The sequence below is a fragment of the Protobothrops mucrosquamatus genome, unplaced genomic scaffold (assembly GCF_001527695.2).
Source record: "Protobothrops mucrosquamatus isolate PMUCROS unplaced genomic scaffold, P.Mucros_1.0 scaffold4, whole genome shotgun sequence".
NCBI classification, from domain to species: Eukaryota; Metazoa; Chordata; class Lepidosauria; order Squamata; family Viperidae; genus Protobothrops; species Protobothrops mucrosquamatus.
Genome location: NW_015386391.1, coordinates 1515704 through 1540775, shown reverse-complemented (window position 1 = coordinate 1540775; position 25072 = coordinate 1515704). Strand labels below are relative to the sequence as shown.

Here is a 25072-nt window from a genome sequence, read left to right as displayed (position 1 = left end):
GCTAACAAAACGGGATCTGCCATGAGCTCAGCTGATACCTGAAAAAGGACTCACATTCTAAATGTGGGGACAATTTCCACAGGCGAAATACTCCACCATCCGTGTGAGTGATCATCCTCATCCTCACTGGGGCAACTCTGAAGAAGAGGCTATCTGCTTTATACTGGGGGAGGAAGGATGCCTGGGCATCTAGAGGCCATCCAGAGACACTCACGGTCAAACATGGAGCCTGAGTTCAGGTTAAAGCAAAACTGACTCTACCCAGACATTCTGCTTTAGGAACCAAAAACTGTAACGCGGCAAGGCAAGGCAACCTGGGTTTCCTTCCGACCGAAAAGTCGGGATCCAGGCTAAAATAAATCTTGTGAAATAAATCCACCCAGAGATAAGGTGCTTATTTCTTGCAAAAGAAGGGAACAGCAAGCTTGGTTTTCTTTTCTTTTCTTTATTTTTTTTATTTTATTTTTGTCCCCAATCTTATAAACCCTTGGAAATTCTGAGCCCAAGTTCTCAAATGAAAACAAAACACAGGGCTATATACATGCTGCTGCAAGAAATGGAGACACCACAGCCTGAAAGAGGGAAAAGAATGGAGGTTGAACCTTACTCCAATTAAGGAAGAAGCTACGAGTCTAGGAGGTGAGCAGCATCAAACATGCACTGGCAGCAGGTGGCTCTCCTCCTCTGCTGCAGAGAAAAAAAGGGAGAGGGGGTGTAAAAAGCCTCTTCTCCCAACGTAGCAGTTTGCAACACTTGGTTCCCATCCCGTTTAAGAAAACGGCTGGCAAACATACAGCACGGACAAATATAGACAGACAGGACGACCTTCCTACAATCCGGGCCGGGGGCCGGGCAGGGCAGTGCTTACCGAGCAGAGGGAGCAGAACGGGGTAGTTGTAAGGCATCACATAGAGATTGACACAGGTCAGGCTGGTGCTGGCCTTTAAATAACCAAAGGGTTGTCCGAGCTCGCTGTATTTTGCGCTGCTGCTCACAAATACCTCGGGAGGAAGAGAAGGGGAAGGGGGAAAAAATTAGACACACCGGGTGGAACAGAGCGTCACGGTTCACTATTAAAAAATAAGCTGGAAAAGCAGCCAGGTGTGAATGGTCTCTTAAAAGGTACTCCAGGCTGGATGCTTGTGAGATAAAACATTCGCCATATTTTATGCCGAGGTGACTGCTGCGTCGTGTCCTTTGATTTAAATTTCTGATTTTTTTTTTCTAGTGAACCGATAGCAAACTTTCCCAGCACAGTGCATGACACACGGGCTAAACTACAACTCCCCAAACACCCACTCAATGTGGCCACTGATAGCAGGGAGTATTGTGCTCCTCTGCTTCCAAAAAGGATCAGATTGGGAAAGAACATGATATATATTAGAACAAAACTAGCCTGGAGAGTTTGTTTCTCAATCTCTCTTATTTAACAAACAGCACTACCAAAGCATCACTTCATCATGCTAAGATTAGGGCCCCATGGAGCTTTCTAATCATAGCTGGGGCTACAATCTCTTTTATAATATAACCTGACAAACAATTCTCGCATTATCAGTTGTCGTTCATATTAACATGAAAGACAAATACGGCTTTTCCTGAATTCTGGATCCCGAAGAGGGTCTTAATCATTTCTTTTTGCTCTTTTAAACTACATTTCTGGAGAGTTATGTTACAGTGACCAATAAGGCTGAACGGGGAGAGGAGAAGCGGCAGAAGAGTCCCAGGACCAGGTAAAAGACAGGGGAGTGAAAGAAAAAAAAAAGGGAGATAAAAAACATTCTCTCCTCCCCTGCAACCACTATAGGTAGTAAAATGAAGTTTCCTGCCAATCCACTAACATCCTTACCACTCAGCAGCAAGCAATTCCATGCAATTTGGAGTTACCTGTGAAATGCATTATCACAAGAAGCCTGCCAGCTGGGACTGTGAAATTTCAAGAAAGGCTACCACCTGCCTGCTCAGAATAGCATGGCTGGTCCGAATGAAAGCAGCTAGAGGATGCTCTCCCCTTCAAAGTGTTCAATTACAGTAAGAGTAATGAGGATTAAACTGGGGTCCCTCGATGGGTTAACCAAGGGCTGCCCAGCAAAGGACCAGGCTAATGGGATCGGTTTGGCTATTTCCAAACCTTTTTAAATCTGTATGGTTAAGTATCTGAAATACAGATCAGGCAAGTACCTGCCAGCAGACGTGAGACAATTTCCGTTCCAAGATATACTGCGTTAAAGGCGACGGTTCAAGTTCGTACTTGTCAAATGGCAGTTTATCAATCACCATGGGTTCACAATCCACACAGGAGAACCTCACCACCGGATGAGCTGTGCGAGGGGGCTGGAAAGGACGTAACAGCGGAGTCAGAAGTGCTGCAGAAGGTTAAGTCCCAGCCCATTCCAAAAAGTACTTATTGCTAACATTTTTAGCTTAATTCAACATATTCAAAGGTTATTCCAGATTTTTTACAAGGTTCCTAACAAACCTCTATGAACAATTATAAAGTGAAACAGCTCCTCAAGTGTTTTTAGTAGGTTCAAGGTCCATCATAGGGGATGTTTAACTATTTGAAAGACAGGTTTGTAGGACCTCCAGGAGATGGAATGGAGCTGAGAGACAGGACAACTCTAGACCCTTTCAGGCGAGGTTAGAGCCTGTACTAAGAACACCTCCACTAGGATGCTGTCTCAACTACAGGGCACAGAATTCTTAGTATCTTACATACCAGCGTTGGAGAATTCTGATCTGGCCAAAAAGATTCGGGAATTGGCCAATGGCCAACTGGCACGCCTGTTTTAGGGTTTGGACGCACATAGATGAGTTTATGACAGCTGTGCCATGGCTGAGAACCGAAGGAATTGACAGGCCTTGTGGCATCAACCAGTCCATCTAAAATCCAAGGAAAAACAGTACAGTAAGAAACATACAACACGAATAAGCTCTTCAGCACAATGAGCAGTTTTCTCTACACTGGGACCACGCAACAAAATAGGGATTATAAATATTAGCGCGACTTCAGTTTAATATATGGGAGTGGGGGAGCAGCCAGTCAAACTTAATTTGTGTCAGTTCAAAGTATTAGGGGTTTAATGGCCAGATCCCTGTTTGAAGTCAGCAAAGATCCTTCAACCAAGGTCTACTAAGCTAAGGGTCTACACAAAGCTTTAACTGTACCTTCCCCAATGTGAGGAGGATCTGGTCCTGATTTTTCAAAATTAATGACCACACCACTCTGAACCTTCTGAGCAAGGGATTCTAAGCATTGGTTCAACATGCGCTGTGTCCGAACACAATACGAGCGCCCTGGAATAGAAAACAGGGAAACAGGCAGGTTTTAAATCAGGCAAGTTGCGAGAAACATGTTGCAGACTTAAGAACTGCAGGAAGGGGGAAGCTGCACAATTTCATTTAAAGGTACTGAGAAAAAAACTGAACTTGGAACTCTTTCAGAATTAAAGCCGAGGGTAAATTTTATTCCCATCTGATCCCGTTCTGGAAAAAGTTCTATCTGGAAAAGGGAAAGTACGGTGACAAGGGAGTACAATGCTCCCTTGTTGACAGTATGTAGAGGTGGTTTTTAATTCTATAAGAAATGTTTCTAAAGTGGCTCTCCCTAATCATATCTCAAAAGAAAAGTGCTTCTACAGCTGGATGGCAAAGTTTTATACAAAGTGTCTTGAATGTTGATGATGCTTCTTGAAAAACCAAAGACAACATCAGTATTGTGAGTATTAACAACAGGGACCTTTGGATCAATCCAATCTTTGTATTTCTCCCACAGCTTGTTACAGTGAAGTTTGACAAGCGCTTCAAAAGGGCAAGGTTTGCTAGGAGATTAGAAAAGTATAAAATCTTCTTCATAAACTCAACAAGGACTATTGCTTTGGAGCGGCTGTACTAATGTTCCCCAAAAGCCAGCACAGACTGTGGGCAGAGAAAAGCCAAGGCGCGACCCACAAGAGAGATGCATTCTCATCAGCTAAAGTTCAACCTTGTCTGCCCTGGCTAGAATCTCACACGATTTCCAAAATCCTGCGAAAGCTGGCTACCTCCAGTGACTTCACACATCTGTGTGATGGCAGACTCATCTGTGGGAACGCTCCCTAGCTGCTCCGGTTCCACTGAAGGGGCTCCGGGCAAGCGCAGCACAAGGGCAAACAGTCGTTGATCCCAGCGAAACGGTTCTTTGGTTAGCTCGCTACCAGGCAGGGGAGAATTCAGAGGAAGATGGAGCTAGAAAGAAGAAGAGGAACATTTTAGCGAAGAGTCTTCTAGGACTCAACCAGCAAAGGTGACCAAAATCAGTTTTCTTGCTGGGCAAGGCCCACTGAATAGAGACTGGTTTCCAGCACTGGCTGCTCTGGTGAAACTACCAGAGGGTTCCCTGTAGACGAAACACGCGGGGAACCTCAAGCAAGATTTCTCTTTGCAGAGACGTCACACTCATTGTGCACAAAGTTTACGGCACAAGCCTAACATCTCCCCACATATGGCTGGGAGAGTCCTGCTTGAGAAACTGAACCCAGGCAGAGCAGACAATATTCGGCTAAAAGAAACAAGATCTGACTCTCTGGCAGATTCCGACATTCTTGTTTTCTCACTGAGTAGCTTATCTTACAGGTTTGTAACAGCCTGTCCCATCTTTGAGGATCGCAGAAAAAGAGCACCACATGAACAAAATAAACAATCCTGCATTTTTAATAAAATATTTGATTTCTTTATAAGAGAATATGAGCTCAGGAGAGTGTTAACATTTTAACAGCAAACGTGCCACGTTCAGAGCATAGCAATTTAGTAGCCTATCTTACCTCCTCTTGAACACCAGAAGTATTTGTCAGCTTGTTTCCATCTGTGATGGTAATTAAAATTGACGGCTCCAAAAAAAATGGATTCCTCCCCTACAGAAAGGAACAAAATGCCCAAATTAACACCTTCAAAGAGTCGAAGGTGATGCGTTCATGGTTGAACTTAACCAATCAACTGAAATTAACCCAAGAAGAGTCCTCACCCCAAGAAAAGAGGAACAAAAATACTTAATTTTTGTTTCTGGCTAGGTGTTGGAGGGAAAGATTTCAGCCTCCCTGGACAGGGCAAGTGGATTTCCCCATGGAGCCCACAGAATTGATTTTAAGCACACAGGAACTGCTCTGGTCCATTTCACGGAAGAGCTCTAAGCCTTCTTCAGACGATGGAGCGAGGGAATTCAAGGCCAGCATCCATTACCTGCCCGTAGTTGTCTATTCCAGAGACTAATCTGTTGAGGTTCAGCAGGTCAAACGATGATCGAAGCGCCTGCCCGAGGGTGGTCAATCCTGACGCTTGCAGGTTTTTCAGTTCATTCATGAAAGTGGCATGGTTTTCCTTCCATCCAGCCTAAAGAACGAGCAGAGGCCACATTTACTTTGTGACTGCCAAGAAAAAGGGCTTCAAAACAAGTCATTATTGTTGACTGAATAGGAAAGTGTGCAGGGAACAATTCATTCAGGTAAGCATCGAATGAGCTCAGCCACCTGAAGGATTTCACCTCCAGGCCAGCCCTCCACCTTCCCCCAGTTTACTGCGAAGGCAGCCTGGTCCACCCTCCTTTTCTGCCATTTCAGTGGTTGGCAGCAGCTGCAGCAGCAGCATCTTTCAGATCTCATTCCAATCGGTTTAATTTAAGTGAATGGCTACAAAGAGCCTTTGAATCAGCGCTAATCTTTTAGAACTATTACATTTGAATTGCCAAACGTCACTGGGCAGGGAACATCCGCCAAGTAAACAGTCCTAGAATATTTTCACCCCTGGAAAAAACAGTAGTAGAACAGAGGAACTTTCCCAGGTTTTTCTTTTTTCCTGTGGCAAAATTAAGGAACGCAGCCAGTTATACGTAGCCTCAGAATCACTACACATTCTTTCACTCTCCGTGAAAAAGCTCTATCGACATCACCCAATTTCCTCCTTAGCCTCTGCCAGGGTCAGCACGTAAAATATATTTTTTTTTGTACGCAGATATCCACCGGATGGAGAAGCATTTTTTTATTATTCCAGAGCTAAGTTAGTTATCAAATAGATATGAGGTATGACTGCAAACCCACTGTCTCCAAGAAGCATGTCTTCTCAGCATGCCAATCATGAAACTGTTTTAAGCTTTTTTGTTCTCAACTTGCAAAGAAGCTTGAAGTTGCTGTAACATATGCTAGAAGGTGGAAACATTACAAAAGATCGGGGACAAGCTTTTAGTTGCTGCTGTGACCTCATCCTTCCACACCCTACAACTGCAGCTCTGTTTAAGATGCAGAAATCGTGACTGAGGGGCGTGCCTTAAAACTTTGCAATTCCCCGCCACCCAATTTTAATCTTACAAGTTAGGTCTTTGGGCCTAAAACATTTTCCCAATAAAACTCCTGATAAAGGATCTGCTAAGTGAGTAGCAAAATATCCCCAATACGAAGGCAGCTATTAGTGGCTTAACAAAAACTTAATTCACTAACCAAAAGCTACCCAAATAAATGCAGATATATAAATATCAACTTTAAAATTTAGCAGCTTAATAAACCGTTACTCTCTGGAAAGATTGTTTTGGTTTAAATACTAATCAAGTTAATACACTATTAATACTGATCAAGGCAGCAACTTAATACAAAAATGTGTACAATTTCATTTCAACAGCTGGGCAACGCACTGCAAAACATTGATGAAATTAACATAGTTTGCGTTTTTAAACCAGTGTTAACGTTTTAGTATAAGACCCACCCAGCTAAGGAACAACAGCTAGCCAACTGTAGCTGATCTTGAAATGCCAAGTCAGACACGGTTAGCACTTTCCTTGGGGACCACATTAGACCCAAGAGCTGAAAAGTGGCTCTTGAGAACTACTCCAGCTCTAAAATGGTGATACCAAATTACTGCATTTTTCCCCCATGGAACAAGCGTGGCAAACCAAAGCCCGCTTTTGTTAGAGCTATAGAGATATGAAGTGGTGAGATTCAGGTGTTGGGCCACAACATCAGATCAAATTGTGGCTCAAGTTTATTCAAATTTATACAAACACATCTCAGCATATTTATTTGCAGCTATTAAAAATCCAAGTAACCACAGTCTCTTTACTTGCAATATTCTAAATACATCACCTACGTCCAGATATCTGACACCAAGTACACCATATTATGCCAGGGAGGTTACTTGATGCCACACAACCTCAACAGAGGCTGGAAAGGTGATATGAACACAGGACTTCTAGAGAACCAACTTCCCTTTTTCCCTCCTTCCTAGAGCACAAAAAAAAAAGAAGCGACGAATAACCTGCAAAATAATCAAAACCTGAAAAATGTTCTCTCAAAGATTCGGCCTGGACAGATAAAAATTGAATTAATAAATGTATTTGCTCAGTCATGAACGTATGAAGGCAGGATATACTGTAGACCACTCCTGATCCAAGTTTTGGGGTTTGTCTAGTCCAGTGAAAAGAAAGGCCAGGAGGGGACATGATAGGAACGTTACTTGAGGGGCTGCCACAAAGAGGAAGGGGTCAACTTATTTTCCAAAGCACCAGAAGGCAAGACAAGAAGCAACGGATGGAAGCTAATCAAGGAGAGAAGTAACCTAAAAATAAGCAGAAGTTTCCTGACATTTTGAACAATAAACCAGTAGAACTTCTTGCCTCCAGAAGTTGTGAGTGCTCCATCACTGGAGGCTTTTAAGAAGAGACTAGACAGCCATTTGCCTGGAATGGTGACTCAGGAATTCTGGGAGTTGAAGTCCATGAGTCATAAAAGAGCTGAGGTTGCCTACCCCTGGTATAGGGTCTCCTGCTCGAGAAACAGACTAGAAGACCACCAAGGTCCCTTTCAACTCTGTTATTGTTATTCAATGCTAGCTATTTGTCTTTTGTTAGAATCAACTCCTAACAAACTATAATTCACCCTTTTAAACAGAAAAACAGCCCTCTAAATCCACTGCTGCAGCCTGACAAGAACGTCTGTTAGAAGCTGGAGCCCTGCAAATGAAGAGACATCAGGAGTTCCTTCCATCAGAGAAAAATAACCACAGAGGTGTGCCTGAAGAATGGCATACTGAAAAACAAAGAGGGGCTGGCACGATTAAGTTGGCAAATTGCCAGAAAAGGTGCTCTCTTCCCCCCCCCCTTTTATCCCAGAGGGCAACTATGGGGCCTTGTGAAGATTCAGTTTTTATTAGGTCTCAATGCTCCGAACAGTTGTAGCTCTCTAGTAGATCTGGGGTGTCAAACCTTGGTCACTTTAAGAACTGTGGACTTCAACTCCCAGAATTCCCCATGCATGGCTGGCTGGGGAATTCTGGTTGACGTCCACAGGTCTTAAACGTGACCAAGGTTGGACATTCCTGCCCTCGACTAACCAGATGGCACTCAGCAATCAAGCACCACCCCCCCCCCCTCCATTGCCATGGGGAAATTTTTACCCAATGGCTCTTGGTACACGGCGTCCTTTGAAAACTTGCAACGCCAAGTTTTGCAACCTTTCATTAAAAACGCCACACCCCAATGGAGAGACAGACAGGCCGTGGCAGCTGAGTCGAGGAACAATGCAAGCCTTCCACATCATGCCTCCAAAGGGCAGAGAGGGCAGAGCAGAAGGACCTGCTGAAGAGGTATAGGGAGGTGTTGCTCTCTGCAAACAGATTAACATGAACAAAGGATTTAACCCAAGGTAGTCCCTGCCTAAGCCAGCTGGAAAGATTCTACCACGAATCGTGGACAGGAAATTCCGTCTTCTGCTCACCTTTTTAACACACTCACAGGCTGAATCATAAACAACGCTTTAAATAATTTAAACAATATTTAAACTGGACCGTTTGATCCTCTGCAGGCCTTCTCTACAAGCCATCCTCGACTTACAACCATTCGAAGTTATAACAACACTCAAAAAAGTGACTTGGAACCGTTGCGGCATCCCCAGGGTCACGTGATCAACTTTCGGATACTTGGCCACTGACTCATCTTTATGACAGTCGCAGCGTCCCGGTGTCCTGTGATCTTTTTGCGACCTTCTGGCAAGCGAAGTCAATGGGCAAGCTAGATTCCTTTTATAAGGTCATTTTATAAGGCAAAACTCACTTAACTGTCTCACTTAGCAACAGAAATGTTGGGGCTGAATTGTGTTCGTAAGCCAAGGATTACCTCCACCTGCTAGGAATGGTCAGAGAATGGTGGGCTACAACAATTTGTGTGGTTTCTGCTCTTAATGTCCACCCCTAAAGGCCTGTATTTAATAAGTTAGTCCTGATAACATTTCTCTTCACTTGTGGACTAAAGCATTTTGCTGAATTTCCTTCCCTCCTCGTCCAAAATCAGTGATTTGGGAACAACTACTAGAATGAATATACGTGTCTCGGGATAATGCTGCAGGATCCAATCTGGGCCGGTCACTGGTTTGTCTTCCGAGCTTTTGGACGCGTGGTCTGAAGATGGGGTCCGTGGTGACCGGCCCAGATTAGACGCTGCAGAACTGCTAGAAGACAAGACAGTGTATCCCAAAGAACCCATCCGGGCCAGAAGAGCTGCTCCTCCATGATGCTTTCGCCCTGGTTCTGTGTCCCGGTACCCAGGAAGTTGTTTTCAGAACTTATTTTATTAGGGCGAGAGCGATCGGGAAAACTGCACTTGTGACGGAAGGTTTAATGGTCCCCGCAGGCTTAAAACCCCCAGAGAATTCCACATGGCAATGAGGTTGAGAAGAAAAAGGGCTGGCGTTATTTTTTTTTAAAAGAAGGCATAGACAAAGACAGAAGACCATATTCCTAATACCTAAAGATAATTTTTCTGCTCTTCAGGAAACCAACATTTAGTACCGTCCTAGGTGAGATTTAATCTTCTCAAGCAGCAATCAAAGTTAAATGTATGTGCATTAAATTCTTAAGGCAGGCAAAACTGGGCTTTCAGAAAGTCAATATACAGAAAAGTAATGTACAGTTCTCAGACAAATACTGCAGTGTCTTAAGAGGGGGATGAACTGCAGAATATTAGCCTTTTCAGTACCTCCCCCCACACCCTGCTTAGATTTGACAAGATATTTAAAATGTATTCTATCAAGTTAATTTATTTTTATCTTACTACACCAATTCTAGAGTTGCCCTACTTTTATTTTTAGAACTACCCCGGCCAGGTCTTATAAAGGTGCAAGGGATACTGAAATTAACATGTTTTGGCTTGAGTGTCCAGAGATGGCTAAAATTGCTCTCTGCAGACTTTAAGGAATGCCTCTCCAAACACATTTTTCAAAATTAACTCCGTGATGTGAACTTACTCCTGAACTATCACTAATTCCATCAAGGGAGTCCACATGCAATTCCACATCCGAGGACAGCTCGTTCCCAAGTTTTAACAATGGCTCGCAACTCACTATTTCTGATGCCACCACCTTTTCAAGTAGAAAGGCATGTGTTTTTGAGGAGTTATGAAACTCTCCAAATTAAGGCACACGTGAGAGACTTTGTGTTCCTCGAGAAAGAAAACACTGATTCGCCACGAAGGGTTAAAGATATTAAATTCCATTTTCAGCTGCCACTTACATCAAGAGTGTCTTACTCCATTTTGAGGCATAAATGCCTGCAGCTTTAGAAAAAGAAACAGGAAGAGTCATCCTGACCAGAGAGTCGAGAGAACTTTCCGATGACAAGATCCGGAGACGAGCCAGAACAAGTCTTGCCAGCAGCCAGCTCTTCAGAGCAGCAGCAGCAGCAGCAACGGATGACGTAGAAAGATCCGGGGGTGAGAACCAAACCAGTTCAGAGCACCACATACACAACTTTGCATTGACACAATTACATGCAGCCGAATGCAGATGTCTCCACTGTTAACCTTTGCAAAGGCCTTCAGTTGGGTTTCTGGGGATCGGCTGCTTTTACCAACTGTGCGGTTTCTTCCATGGCCCCCTCTATTTCTCTGCCATGAACTGCTAAGGCTCACCTGTAGATATGTTTGTTCTGCGGGACCTGCTTCATTCAACTTTTAAAATTCTGAAGCAGTCCACCAGAAGCACAATGTTCCAAAGGGAAGGGGAAAAAAAAAAAGAACAGAGCTTCAACCAGAGAGAGAAGAAGTTTAAAGACCATGGACTAGTTTTTCATCCAATCTGGAGAGAGCTACAAAAGGATACTTTTGCCATTCAGGCAATGCAAGGCAGAAGGACTACTCAGAAATACTGATATTTTTTCCTGTAGGCATTTTAAAATTCTATCTAACTCTTACAGAGATGTAAAACCACTCAGGGAAACCAATGCAGCCCTGCAATATTGAAGTTCGATTGCTGGGCCGTTCGAAATGTCGGTACAGATTACAGTATTTTTGGCGCAAGCAGATAGTGAATTCAAGAAAATAGATCTGAAGACGGGGAGAGTTGCTTTCCTGCTTTCCAAATGCTTGTTTTATGACATAGGATTGCCCAATAGTTCTAAAAATCCAAATAGCCTTCAAAATACAAGGTGCTCCGTTTCTATTAGAAATGCAAAGACAAAATTCATGCATTAAAAAAATAAATTGAAGAGCAAAACTTACGAGCAGAAGCTAAAAACCTTTTCACCATGTTGAGAATTATTGTCTCAACCCACCAAAATATAGGATGAGTCAATGAGATTGACTTGACTATAGATCTGTTTTGGGGAATTTCTTAGAAGATGAACTCAATGGTGCTTTCTGAGAGTTCAGCGACAAATTAAGACTGATGCGTGGACTGCTATGAATGGAGAGCCTTCCTGTGTCCCACAGGCCAAAGATCATCACATGAGTCAAACAACAAAGGAGGGAACGGTTGGTTCTTCTACAATGTTTCCCATAAGTCTACCATCAGCCATCAATTACACTCCTTTCTAAGGATCACTGGTCTTTATAGACTGTCCAATGTAGCTAAATATTTTCTCTTACTTGGGAAATATCCTAGAAATACTTGGAAGTCATCCTTCTCTTACAGATTAGCTATTGGTGCTACAATAACATTTGCACTCTCAGTCAATTGTTAAGTAGCTGAGGCAGCAATGACCAAAACTTTGAAGGGCAGCCTAAAAACTTAGGAGAATGGCTACAGATTGCATACTTATTGGCTACCTACATTGCCAACCACAAATAAAGCATCTGGTAAGAGTATTTATAGCTCAGGGTTGAGCTGTGGGGCCCTTGGTGGTCTCTGAGCTTGGTTGTTTTCTTGCAGACATTTTACCCAACTAGGTAACATCATCAGTGCTAGCCTTTACGTCTTCTGGTTCACTTCTTTCAGTAACATGGCCGCAGGATCACAACTAATATTTAATTTAGCAGCTAGTTATGACTTTGTTTGTATATTGTGTTCACATTTGGCATTTTCCTTCTAGTTCCACCACCAACAGCACCAGAGACTTTGTTAACAGGCTTTGCAAGAAATTTATTCTCAATCCTAATTACAGGATTGGCAGCCCAATCTGGGACAAAAGTGCCATTTCAGTATCTTTGGCGTGCTGGGAGATCACTAGCAACCTCAATTTAGTAAGAATTGGTGCAAAAAAAACCTTAAAGAGGACTGTTTAAGAACATGGGCAAAAAAAGAGAAGTGTGGCTGAGGTCTTTTCAGTGTTTAAGGGAGCTGATTGTACTTTTTAAGTGTATCTTGTTTCCAGGAAAAATAGAAATGCATCCCTTGGTTTCCTCAGTTCAACTTCAGCCATGGGCTCAGTAGGTGGCCCTGAGCAACTCACTTTTTCTGACTCTCAATCCTTCTTGAAAGATGAAGAACGGCTGTAAAAATAACAACGCAAACAATAGTGAAAACCTCTGAAAACTACAAATATATAACCGTTTCCAGAGTGGCAGGAGTCCCTTTGACTAATTCCAGTCTTATTTTTTGCTGACAAGATAAATACATCATTTTTGAAGAACGATTAAGAAATCAAGAACTCTCAGAGTGTATTTCAAAGAGAGCTACTGAAACGGGCAATTATTCTTGGATACATTTTCAACATGTTTGTGTTAAGGAAATAACAAATAGATGCACAACTGTAACTGAAATTGTAACAGTAGGCAATCCTAGTTGTTTGAAGCAAGTTTTAAGGATACAGAGAAAATTGTTTTCTCTGGAGACAAAGTGAAAAAAGGCAAAAGACATAATCGTCTCTCCTCAGTGATGTCAGTCAAAAATGGAAGCCGAACTTCAACTAATTTCTGACCATTCCCCGATCAGTTCCCAGTAGAAAAGCAAGTGGAACATGCTTCTGCATATTGTTCCAAGAATTAAGGATAAATTGTCAGTTCAGACTGCATTTTCTCTTATTGCATAAGTCCGGAGTTCTAAAATTTTGTAAATGCTACCCAACAATTGTTTTATTCTGGTTCTTTTGAGAATGTGGCCAACAGGCAGTATTGCAGCACTTGAAATCCATTTTTATGAGAACTCTTATTGCAACACTAGCAATCTTAAGCTTTGTATAAGAATGAATGTAAAAATGAGCTCCTAAACAGGGAATCCTTTTCTCAGAAAGAGAAAGCAAACTTTGCAGTTGATCTTTAATCAAGGAAACCGAAAGAAATTCACAATACTTAAGACTGAAGTATGACGAGAACAATTTCTGTTTATGCAGATCAAGGCGGGATCAGCAACAAGGAAATTGAAAATTGGGAGGAGCAGAAACTGAAGAACTTTCCCAGGAACAAACCTGAAGGATGACAGATGTAAGGGGGAAGGAAAGCCACAGAACCACTCTGGGGTCTCCTTCTTCTTCCCTCTATTAATGAATCAGCTGGCTGTCAGAGGAGATGGAGAAGGCCACATGCCTGAAATGCAGTTACTCTCTGGAAGTGAAGGATATGGAAAGGAATTGGAAAGCTTTGAAAAAGTATCTAATCCGGAGCTCCTTTTAAGCAGGATGGGAGACAGATTGTTTGTACAGGTGGCTTGATTGCCATGTAAGGGTAAAACAGGCCCTGTCTGGATACTAATATCTACTATTGATTTAAAATGAAATTTAAAACAGTCATCCTTATTTAGCTCAGAATTTAGGATGGTGGAAGAGAGGGGAAGGGCAGAACTCAAGGCAAAAACTACTTGATAGCATCAAGAAACTGTACCTTCAACCAAGTCGCACAGAAGCCAGATTATGCTTCCAAGCATCTGTAGGGAGTCTTATTAAATGTGCGCTTTTATGACAAAGTGTTGCTGTTCACCAAGCACACAATGAAAGACCACCTTACGGGGAAAAAGAGGTCAGAGAAATTGTGGACTTTTTATCTGCAAGTCAAGCTTTCCCCATCTGAAGCCCTGCAAGTCTTAAGTCACAGCGAGGAGGAGATGCCTTGTAGGGAAGCTCAACGGAGATGCTTGAGGGGAGCAGATGAAGAACCTGTGTTTTGTATGAATACAGCATGGACTCCATGCAGGTATGTGAAGGAAGGAATGCACGATGGTTTGTTTGGTCTAGTGGTTAGGGCACAAGGGCAGAAAGCAGGAGACGGTGAGTTCTAGTCCCCCCCTTAGGTGTGAAAGCCAGCTGGGTGACTCTGAGCCAATCGCCGGGAGAGACGGCAAGTTCTACTCTGCCTTACCCATGAAAGACGGCTGGTTGACTTTGGACCATCCCTCGCTCAGCCCAACCCACCTCGCAGGGTTGTTGTGGGGAGGAGGCAGCGCACTGGAGGTGTTTGCCGCCTTGAGTTATTTATAAAAATAAAGGTGGGATAAAAATAAACGTGTGGGGACACCCAGAGAAGGCAAAGATGAGGGAAGAAAGGGAAGAGCTTTCCCCACGAACTTGGATGCTCCTCTTCCTGGGGTGGCTGGGAGTATAATTATCATTATTATTATTATTATTATTATTATTATTATTATTATTTAGACGGAATCTAGCCCGAAGACACCCCCCCCACCAGGCCAGGCTCCTTCGGCTGGAGGTCACCGCGCTCCTCTCCCGGGGACGGGGGTCGTGTGAACGGCAGCGATCGGGGCGGCAGCCCCCTGCCCGGGGGCGGGAGGGGGGCGAGAGGGGGCGAGGAGGAGGCGGAGGGCCGCCGCGTGGTGCGGGGCGTCCGGCCGGCTCTCCTCCTCTTCCTCCGCCGCCTCCTCCTCCTCCTCCATCTCAGCAGCGCCCTCAGCCGCTCGCTCGCCGCCGCCGCCTCCATACAAAAGCAAAATGTCCGCCGCCATCTTCGCAGGCTGCGCCCCGGGGCCGCCTCGCCGCCCGCCTCGCCCCCCCCCCGCGGAGGGAGGGGGAGGGGAGGGCGGTGGGGAGGGGGCGAGGGGGCTGCCCCCCTCTTCTCCCCCCCCCGCTTACCTTGATGCAATACGGCGCCTCGTCGAAGGTGACCAGCATGTACCTGTCGCCGCGGCTGGCCGGGTCGCGGGCCCGCAGCTGCGGAGAGAGAGAGAGAGGGAGGGAGGGAGGGAGGGGGAGAGCGTGAGTGGGGGCTGAGGCGACACGCGTGCGGGGCCGGTGTACGTGTGAACGTGTTTGGAGGGACACGTCAGGCCCGCCGGGGAAGGAAGGGAGGAAGGCGGGCGGGCGGGCGGGCGCGGGCCCCACCTTCATGAAGAGCTCGACGGCGCCCTTGGCCACGTCCAGGTAGCTGGTGCCCAGATACGCCCGCTGGTTCATGGAGGCGGACGTGTCTATGAGGAAAAGGAGGATCGGCATGGTCCGGGCGAGCCCCGCGGCGACGGGCGAGGGCCCCGGCGGCGGAGGGGCAGCCGCCTCGCCTCCTCCTCCTCCGCGATCCCCCACCGGCTGCGCCGCGCCCGCTCCTGCTGGCCGCCCCTGCCCGCCCCGCCGCCGCCGCTCCGCCTGGGCGACCCTCCGCTCCGGCCGCCGGGAGTCTCTGAGCGGCTCCCAACTTCGCTCGCTCGCTCGCTTTCGCGACGGCGGCGGCGGCGGCCGGGCCCGCCTCTGGGGGGCGGGGCGATCGGTGCACGTGACCGCGGCGGGCGCCTCATTGGCTGCCGATTATGCCCAGATTTGCATAGCGGGGCGGGGGCGCGGACCTCGCTGCGGCAGGGCGGGGAGCCTGAGCGGCGCTCGAGGGCCCGTCGCCTTCGGGAGGGTGGGGGGAGATGATTGGCAGCCGCGGGGGCGGGGCCAGGGGCAACGCGGTGGCCGCTCCTCTCCGCAAAGGGGTCCGGGAGCGGGAGGGAGGCGGACGTGGGTCAGGCTTGGTCGTGGGAATGCCTCCTTCGCAGGGCCCTCCGTGGCAGCATTCTGCAGCTGGGGCCCCTTGTTGCTCCCGCAGGTCTCTAGGGCTTCTCCTCCCGAGTTGGAGGATCCGAAGCTGCAGCCCTCCCCGCAGTTGCGACCCTTCTGCTCCCCGAGAGGCGATCTCCTTGGGGATCGGGCCCTTGGTAGGATCGGGCTGCCAGCGGGGCCCGTCACAGGCCGCATCTGCTGGGGTCTGGAGGCCGGGAGACACACAGACCACGGCTGGGGGCATTTCGGGGGTCTTCGGTTCACACGTGCCAATCCACACTGCCAACCAAGCGAGGCTGGATTCTCATGCCGTGTGAAACACAAACCAAGGGTTAAGTGGGGGGGTCGGTGGTCCAGCATTAGCCCCCCGAGTGCCTGGATCCAGGCTGGGTCAAGTCAAACTCATTGGGACGAGCCGGACACCGACCCGGTTGCCGAGCCGCTCCCGCAGATAGAGAACGAGGCTAAGACGTGGCTATTTCCAAGTAGATCGCTCATTAAAGCCCAAAGCTTCGGCCTTAAGGTGGTTATTTGGAGGCGCTGCCATTCTTACCTCCTTTGTGGGAATGGCTCATTTCCTGTTTTTCCCAGCCTGTTGTTATGCCAGGTCAAACTGGAATTGGCTACGTAAAATAAAGATCCTCCCATTTCTATTAGCAGGTCCTTCCAAATATGAATCCCAGACCCTTCACTCAAACATAATTGCTTTGTAAACATACATGCCAACTGTACTGGAGCAAAGGAAAGAGAAGTGTATCTAGTTTGGGCACCATGTATTCTCAATATCCTGGTTTTTGTTCTGTACACATGGATCTTTCCCATTGGTGAAAGGCCAAGCTGTTTGGGGTGGTGTTAAATAGGTATAAATATATCTTTCCCTGAGCTGGAATGGGGGTAAAACTGGGAGTGATAATAACATGGGGCTCCACCAGTGGAGCAGAGCAACAAAGGGGAAGCTGAGCATTACTCACTTTTCTTCTGATAATTAAGTAGATTACAAAAAACCTAATCCTTATCTGGTATTAAAGCAGCTTCCTTTAGATCTCAGAAAACATACAATGTCTTGTTCTAGGCCTGAATAGAACTTCCCTATCCAGCAAGAACAAGGTGAGAAAAACAAGACATCAAGCGAATAAACTAATGAGCTAAAATTTGGTTAGGGGTATGGATGCTAAATTAAAGTCTGGTTTCTCTTCTATAACACCCACCAGACAGAAAGTAGATAAATGAAAGGCAGCAACTGTGGAGGCCAATCTTACAGTCTTCCTAATCCTTGCCCCCCCCTTCAAAAAAAAACGAGTTAGTGACCTCAAAAAATTATGTAACCTGCTCCACCATTTTGCAGAAAAATAATTGAGAAAAGATTATTGAGAAAAAGAAGGAAAACCATTCAGGTTTTGTTGTTGCCATCACAGAGATGAATAAGCGTTCCCCCAATTTTCTTTTGGCGTTCTCGTTTTTTGAATTGCTTCCGTAGTGCAACAGAATGTCCTCCCTTGGTAGAATCACTTCAGCACTCTAAGGGGAGTGATGATGGTTTAATTACTGTTCGAAGAGCTGCCTTTATGAGATCCGTGCAGCTTTCTCTATAATGGACGTTTTAGCATTGCAGCAGCTTCTTCTGGCTGTTGCAGAGCTGGGTGAAAACTGGGAAGGATCCACATCATGTGCAAAGGGACGCCTATTGCAAACCTTGCATGGGAAACCTTTTTTGCACCGCTGTCTTATTCGTGGCTGGGAATTCTGGGGGTTGGACACCCCTATACTAAGCCAACATGCATTGGTTTGGGGTCCCCTTGGTTAGTGCTGTGAATTGCGGTTGGGCTTGGCAGTTGCGCCCCAGTGTGAAGCCCACGGTGGCTTATTCAAGAAATCCTAGTTAAACCAACCAGGACAGTGCACGAAGCGGGAAGGATCCACTGGGGAAGCCGGATCTCCCGGGGCTTCCCCTGTTTGGCCCGCAAATTTGCAGCCTTGCAAAGGATCCCTCATTCCTCTGATTGCAAGGCCTTTATGGACATTAATGCACGTGTTCGTTTTTCAATAACCGGAGGAGCCCCCCCCCCCGGCCCCATTGTTTGCCTCGGGCGGGTGCAGAGCCGGACCCAAATGAAACCCCCTCCTCTCCCAAAAACAGCCGTTACAAATGACGGCCCGGCCGGCCGAAGGGCGCATGCGCGGCTGGGCGACCGCGCTCCGGAGCCACCGCAGGGAACGGCCTCTGCGTGCGCACGCACGCTCTTGGCATCGGGTGGGAGGGAGAGCGGGAGGGGAAAAAAAGAGAGGAGGCGGTGACGCCAAAGCGTGGGCGACGCGCACGCGCAGTGGCTCCGGGTCGTCCCTCCTTTCCTCTCCCACGCCTCTCGCTGTCCTCCACCTTCCCGGCACCGCTCGGTGGCACGTATGACGTCAAAGGGGCGGGGAAATCGAGACGGGCGAGCCGGCCTGCTGAGGAGAAGGCCCGGGACGGCGGAGCTTCCCTCGGCGGTTGCCCCCCCCCCCCGCAGACGAGTCCGGGACGGCGAGCATGGCCGAGGGGGTGAGCGAGGGCAGCCGACTCCGAGGGGAAGGAAGGGCCAGGAAGGAAGGGGGGGGCTATTGCGGAGGTGTGTGAGCGCATAGACGCGTGTCTGCAAGGGGGATCCGTGTCGGGGTCGCCCTGCTTGGCCCTTCCGCCTGTGCTCAGCCCGACCACGGCTGGCTTCTTGCCTCCCTCGGGGTCAGCCTATGGCAAGGAGGGAAGCCCCCCAACCCCTCCCAGCCCCAGAAGGGGGGAGGGAGGCAGAAATGGGGCTGGTGGAGGGGCGTCCTCAGCCGGTGTGGGAGGAAGAGGACGCCCCCCTGTCATGGCTCTTGCTCGGAGGAGGAGGAGGAGGCTTTGGGGGAGGGGGTCAGTCATTTAAGACTTGGGGGCTCAAAGTTGCTGAAATGGGTCTACCCTTCGGGGGGGGTTCCTCAGGGTTGCCTAAGCTGTGGAGGTCCTTAGCAGGAGCTGAAGGTGTTGCAGCCCTATTTAAGAATAAGGGGGGCGGGGTTTTTTTTTTCCTGAATCTTCACTAGAAGCAGATCCTGGGATTTGATCCGGAGGGGAGGCGCCCGGGGTTCTGGGGGGGCCGTACCTGGAAGCCCCTGCCCCCCCTTTCCTGACCATGGCTCAGCTCTCTGTGCTCTGTGTCCCCCCTCCCGTGCCCCCCATCTCAGGTTTGTCTGAAATAGGACGAGGCTGGATTTGGGAGATGAGAAAAGCATCCAGGTTGATCTGCAACCTCAGTGATTTCCAGGAAGCTGGTTTCCAAGAAGATCCGAATGATTCACAAACGTGGAATCAGAACTAGCCCTGGTCACTTCCTGCCTTTAGTCTTCCCCAGAAAAACATCTCTCCACTCTCTGAAAACGTTAAAGATTGATTGAAGTCAATGGTGTGACCCCCATCCTATTGCTGGACTTTAGTTGATCAGACAAGAATGAAAACTAATTTCAAATTTCTCTCTCTCTCTCTCTCTCTGTAGTTTCTCTTTCTCAGTATATACAGGTAGCCCTCGACTTACCTCCACAATTGACCCCAAAATTTCTGTTGTTAAACGCAACATTTGTTAAGTGAATTTGGCCTCATTTTATGAGCTTTCTTGCGTCAGTTGTTAAGTGAATCACTGCAGTTGGTAAGTTAATAGCCTGGTTGTTAAGTGAAGCTGGCTTCCCCATTGACTTTGCTTGTCAGAAGGTCGCAAAAGGGGATCACGTGACCCTGGGACACTGCAACCGTCATAAATATGAGTCAGTTGTCACGCATCTGCATTTTGATCACATGATCATGGGGAGGCTGGAAAGGTGAAAAACAGGCATAAGTCACTTCTTGTCAGTGCCGTTGTAACTTTGAACAGTCACTAATGAACTGTTGTAAGTCGAAATTACCTGTATATGTACTCTATTCTTTACCTTAAAAGTTAAAATGAAACTTTGGAATTATGTCCTTTCTATACTCTGAATAAGCTTCTTGGGATGGAAAACAAGATATTGCTTCTGAGGGAACTTAAACAATAAAGTTTCTAGGTTAAGACTACACATAAAGTCATTTATCCTGTCTATTATAACAACATGGATGGAACACAGAGGGAAGTTACTTAAGAAAATAAGCTAGAATAGAGCCAGCAAAGGTACACTACTCTGAGTTCTTACAGGAAGAAGATATAGAATAAAATAATAATATAGATGAATACTAGTGATTATCCAAAAACATATAAGCTAGACCTGCAGTGGGATGGCAACATGCGAGCTGCATCTGATAAATTTAAATTATTTATAGATTATCTACTTTCACAGAATGCTTAAGGGGCAAGTCTGTAATGCTTTCCATCTGGATGTTTTTAGAGATTTGCTTCTAGATAAATGAGGTTTTGGTTTTTTAAGTCATGCGAAGGAGAGAGTTGATGTTTTTCTGTAGTGGGATTCAAACTCTCATGTTCTGCTTCCTTGCCATATAGCTCCAGTGTGACTCTGGCTGCCCACAAGCATTTTCTTCCCTCCTGTCTTGGCCAATTCCCCCAAGTTTTTGAGAGGAGCTATATTCCTTGCAGGCATGCCATCAAAAGAATATCCCCCTCTGTGTTGCATTACTACTCAAAAGGTAGTTGCGGGGGGGGGGGGCGTAAAGGGGCTGGACTGTGGCCTACAGTTACAGGCTTAGCAACAGGACCAGTTTGTGTGTGCCCCCTTTCAGTTTGCTGGTGGCTTCCAAGTGTTAGCAGTTCGTAGAAATTACCTCCAACATAGTCACTGAGTGACAGGTTCTGGCAAAGTATTCAGAGATATTGAATCATGTTTGTTTTATTTGTGTATTTATATACAATATATTGGGGGGAGTCTTCTTTCTGTAGGCTGAGCTCTTGTTTGGTGCTCTAAACGTGATTTAAGTCTGCTTCTGGCACAAGGTAGTTTCAGGATTAAAGTCTGACTTCCTTAAAATAGCTTGGATGAGAAAAACACAAACTGCCAATATCCGGCGTGATGCCATTTCAGTAGATTGGTTCACTTTAATTATTAGCTTTTCTTGGAATTCTTTATTTATGCAATACCAGATAGGGTTGTTTTTTCCCCCAATGATCTTGTTGTGTTGTTGTAGGCTGGCAGGCTTCCAGAGCAGACTCACTGGTGTTTCTTTTGTGCTTGAACGAAGCTGTGCCTCCAAATTACCAGGGGCACCTAAAGAATTGAGTCCTAATAATTAGATCTGCTGCTCAAAATAATTGTAGGCTTTACTTTTTCCATCCCCAAACATGAAAAAGTGGTCCCAACTCCTATGCAGGTGTTCAGTAACAGAGCTAGACATGCAGCATCTAAACTTTCAACATGCTGAGGATTTTGTTTCTGCATTTCAATCTACAGACAATATATACGGAACAGCAGCAGTTATATTTGCTGTTTCCTCCCTCTATTTGCAGGCTTATCACAATGCTCTCAGATTCTTAAACCGCTGTGAACAAGAAGTCTTTGGAGACTGAGCTACCCTAAGTGCAGAAGGACCAGGAAGAAGGACTTAGTGCCAATGCAGCAGCAAAAAAGACAACCAGAGTTAGTGGAAGGGAAACTTCCTGTCTTTGTATTTCCTACCGAACTCATATTTTATGCAGATGACCAGGCGACGCACAAGCAGGTGTTGACTCTCTACAATCCCTATGAGTTTGCCTTAAAATTCAAAGGTGGGTATTGAAGCCTGGCTTAGGGGGACCAAATTATACTGAATTTTTAAGTTTATAGAATGTAGGGGAAGGGGAGAAAGCATGAATCGCCAATTTAAAAAGTTCAGTGTGTATATGTGAGTCTTTTGATTGCTGTTAGGGCCTGTTGCTAACCGTTTTCTTTCATTGCAGTTCTGTGTACAACTCCAAATAAATATGTTGTTGTGGATGCTGCTGGCGCTGTGAAGCCTCAGTGCTGCATTGATATGTATGTAAACATTGTTTCTCAGCTTGCTGCATAGTAGCTAGCAATCGCCAAGCCCCATCCCCACACTTCTTTAGTCTCAGTGCTTAGTGGTGCTTGTCCCAATAAATAAAGTTATAGAGCAATCCCTCGAGGCCCTGCGGATAGAAATTGTCTGCTCACGCCCTTGTCCCAAACACTTTAACTTCTATAAAATCTTGTGAATGGTGGGGGCGGAGAAGATTTCTGTGTGTGTGTGTGGAGAATCGGCCTGAAACAGCCACCAGGTTTGCTCCCGTTGCAGAGTGATTCGTCACCGAGACGTCCGACCTTGCCATTATGGAGTGATCGATAAGTTTCGGCTCCAGGTCTCTGAGCAAAGCCAGAGGAAAGCCCTGGGAAGGAAGGAGGTGATTGCTACTCTGCTCCCCACCGCGAAAGAGCAGCAGCAAAAGGAAGAGGAAGAGAAGCGGCTGAAGGAGCATCTGGCCGAAAGTGTATTTCTGGAGCAGACTCTGTGTCAGCCGGGTAATGGAGCCCATTGCATCATTGCCTCAGCCAAAGTGAGGCTTCCTCCCCCACATGGCTTCCATTGCCCTATTGCGCAGTGGAAATGTGCGGGCTAAGATGCCACCAGTGTAGAGGAGGACTCTTGGGGACATGTCACTTCCATAATGAAGTGGCCTTTATGGAAGTAGGCCAGCGCTCTCTCTCTCTCTCTCTCTCTCTCTCTCTCTCTCTCTCTCTCTCTCTCTCTCTCTCTCTCTCTTTCTTTCTTTCTCATAAGCTCACAATCGGAAAAGAAAGGCGGTGGCTTTACCACCACCATCCTTTTTTTTTTTTCCCCTCACTAGTTGGGCACGATGCTGAATTAGATGATAATTTGTAGAGTTTTAACACGGGTGTCCAACCTTAGCCACTTTTAAGATTTGTGGACTTCAGTTCTCAGAATTTGCTGGCTGGGGAATTCTGGGAGTTGAAGTCCACAAGTCATAAAGTGGCCGTGATTGGACAGCCCTGGTCTAACAGGACTACAATAGCAGGTGTAGAATATAATATATAATTTTCTTGCAGTTGGAGTAGCAGTTATAGGCACGAAGAACAATAGAGATTAAAAGGAAAAAAGCTGAAATACTATGCGATTCCGTAATCCTGATTTTTTTTTTCCCCCTGCCTTTTGTTTTTTTCTTTTCCCCAGAAAATAGAATTGCCTCATCAGGGCCTAGTTTACTCACCGTCTTTGTGGGAATCCTGTGCATTGCTGCTCTTATGCTTCCCACATTGGGAGAATTGGATTCCCTGGTGCCTCTCTACCTCCACTTGAGCGTGAATCAGAAGTTAGTAGCTGCTTATGTATTAGGTAGGCACCTTCTGCTTTTGCGTGCGTTACGGGATGTGTGCAACATTCCGGGCTTGTCTGAGAAATGCCATGCAAAAAAGCCAAGTTATAAAATTCCCCAAATAAGAGAGTCCTCGACTTACAACCACAATTGAACCGGAGGTTTGGTTGTTAAGTGGGTCGCCACGTGACTGACTTGATTTTATGACTGTTGTTACGCCAGCGGTTAAATGAATCGCTGGTCATTGAGCAAATCCAGCATATCCAATGAGCGTTTTTTGTGAAAAGTCACAAATTGCGATCCTGTGACTACTGGATGCTACAACCAATCGTAAGTATGATCCGGTTGTGAAGTTCTCAAATGCAATCACGTAATTGGGTGAGGGCAGCGGTCATAAGTTCAAGGACGGGTCATAACTTTGAGTCCATCATTACTTTGAATGGTCATTAAGTAACCAGTTAAGTGAGAACTATTGTCAGTATTGATATATGAGTACAATTTGGCATGTGCCAAATTTCCATAAATATAAATATTGCTTATTATATTATTATTATATTCCACATGTACAATGTAAATTTAAGCTACAACCAACCAATAACATTTCCTTCTTTTTTCAGGTCTCATCACCATGGTTATCCTAAGAACATGATTGATATTTTACTGGGATGCAAAAAGTCTTTTTTTAAAAAGGTGTTATAAATTCACATCATGAATGTGAATTGCCTTTGACTCCCATTGGGCTCATTAAGATGCTATGGAAAACCTATTCAGTGATTTACAGTATGTTTTTTTTTAAGCAATGTTTTAACTATGTTTAACCGAAATGATTCAAGCATTTGGCCATGCTTCCGTTACGGAACAGGTTTCAAATGCTCAATGATGATACCTGTGAAACGAATTTGGAGCAACTTTTATATCTGCATCTACCGTGCAGAATTCTTACGAAAGCATTCTCTTGCTTTTAAAAAAAGTCACGTGCCCATCTGTGTTTGATCATCATGAACCCCAGGAGAGGCGTCGGCAATGTTCATTCATCTTCTCCCCCGTCTCTGTTGCCATTAGCACTAAGTGACTTTGTGTAGCGCTGTCGGTTTTCAAGATGGCAGAACGCTATTCGGAACGGATTACCGGACAGTGAACATTTTATAAAAGGCGGTGGCAGGAGGCATCGTGTTTACGTAGTGATCTAGTTCATTGATACACCCTTCACCAGTGCAAGAACGGGGGCTGTGCTCGCCATTTCTGGCCAGTTTCATGGCCTCCGTTCCTCACCATCTAATTTTCGGCCAAGATGTCCTTCATACTTAATCCATGCCACCTTGGGGGTGGGAGGCAGACTAACATTCCCTTAACTGGTGCCACCAACCTGATTATGCGTCAAAACTTAAGACGGTGCTTCTGTCTACCTTGTGTGCAAGATGTGCTTGGTCTCTTTGCAAAAAAAGCAGAAATTGACTTTGAGAACGAATGCTTTTTCTTGCATCCTTTGTCCCTGGGAAAGAGCGATTGTCCACTTGGCCCCTTGTCTAAGGAAACACTTGTTTTCTTCCTTGGGCCTGGCGGTTCTGTTTTTAACGCCCTCCTTCCTCATCCACCCTCATTTCTTAAAGGTCTAATGCACTTTGACTATGTAAGGAATGTTTTGGAGGATTAAACCTTTGCACCCTCCC

General features: G+C 46.1%; 2 protein-coding genes across 3 annotated transcripts in view; one reads left to right on the top strand and one right to left on the bottom strand.

Annotated features, from left to right (window-relative positions):
• The window catches only part of LOC107303256 (integrator complex subunit 6-like), a 27387-nt gene extending 11787 nt beyond the window's left edge, over positions 1–15600 (bottom strand). The window contains exons 1-9 of one of the 2 annotated variants that reach the window (XM_015832463.1): positions 15490–15600; positions 15241–15318; positions 5215–5364; positions 4800–4889; positions 4041–4224; positions 3166–3294; positions 2717–2880; positions 2179–2331; positions 869–1001 (exon numbers count right to left, since the gene is read on the bottom strand). In XM_015832463.1, coding sequence (XP_015687949.1) covers positions 869–1001; positions 2179–2331; positions 2717–2880; positions 3166–3294; positions 4041–4224; positions 4800–4889; positions 5215–5364; positions 15241–15318; positions 15490–15600 — 1192 coding nt within the window. The remainder of the gene's footprint in view (positions 1–868; positions 1002–2178; positions 2332–2716; positions 2881–3165; positions 3295–4040; positions 4225–4799; positions 4890–5214; positions 5365–15240; positions 15319–15489) is intronic. The other variant, XM_015832462.1, reaches the window with a different exon arrangement.
• MOSPD1 (motile sperm domain containing 1) lies at positions 14301–25072 on the top strand. The gene is made up of 6 exons (XM_015832464.1): positions 14301–14350; positions 21582–21839; positions 22011–22086; positions 22367–22590; positions 23261–23422; positions 24020–25072. Exons 2-6 carry the CDS (start codon positions 21686–21688, stop codon positions 24049–24051), a joined length of 648 nt encoding a protein of 215 aa, XP_015687950.1. The 5' UTR covers positions 14301–14350; positions 21582–21685; the 3' UTR covers positions 24052–25072.

Bases quoted from the DNA above. Each gene is read 5' to 3' on its own strand.
- MOSPD1 (XM_015832464.1), top strand. From the start codon at position 21,686: ATGCAGCAGCAAAAAAGACAACCAGAGTTAGTGGAAGGGAAACTTCCT. The intron at 21,840-22,010 runs GTGGGTATTGAA...CTTTCATTGCAG, and splicing joins GTTTGCCTTAAAATTCAAAG to TTCTGTGTACAACTCCAAAT. The intron at 22,087-22,366 runs GTATGTAAACAT...CTCCCGTTGCAG, and splicing joins CCTCAGTGCTGCATTGATAT to AGTGATTCGTCACCGAGACG.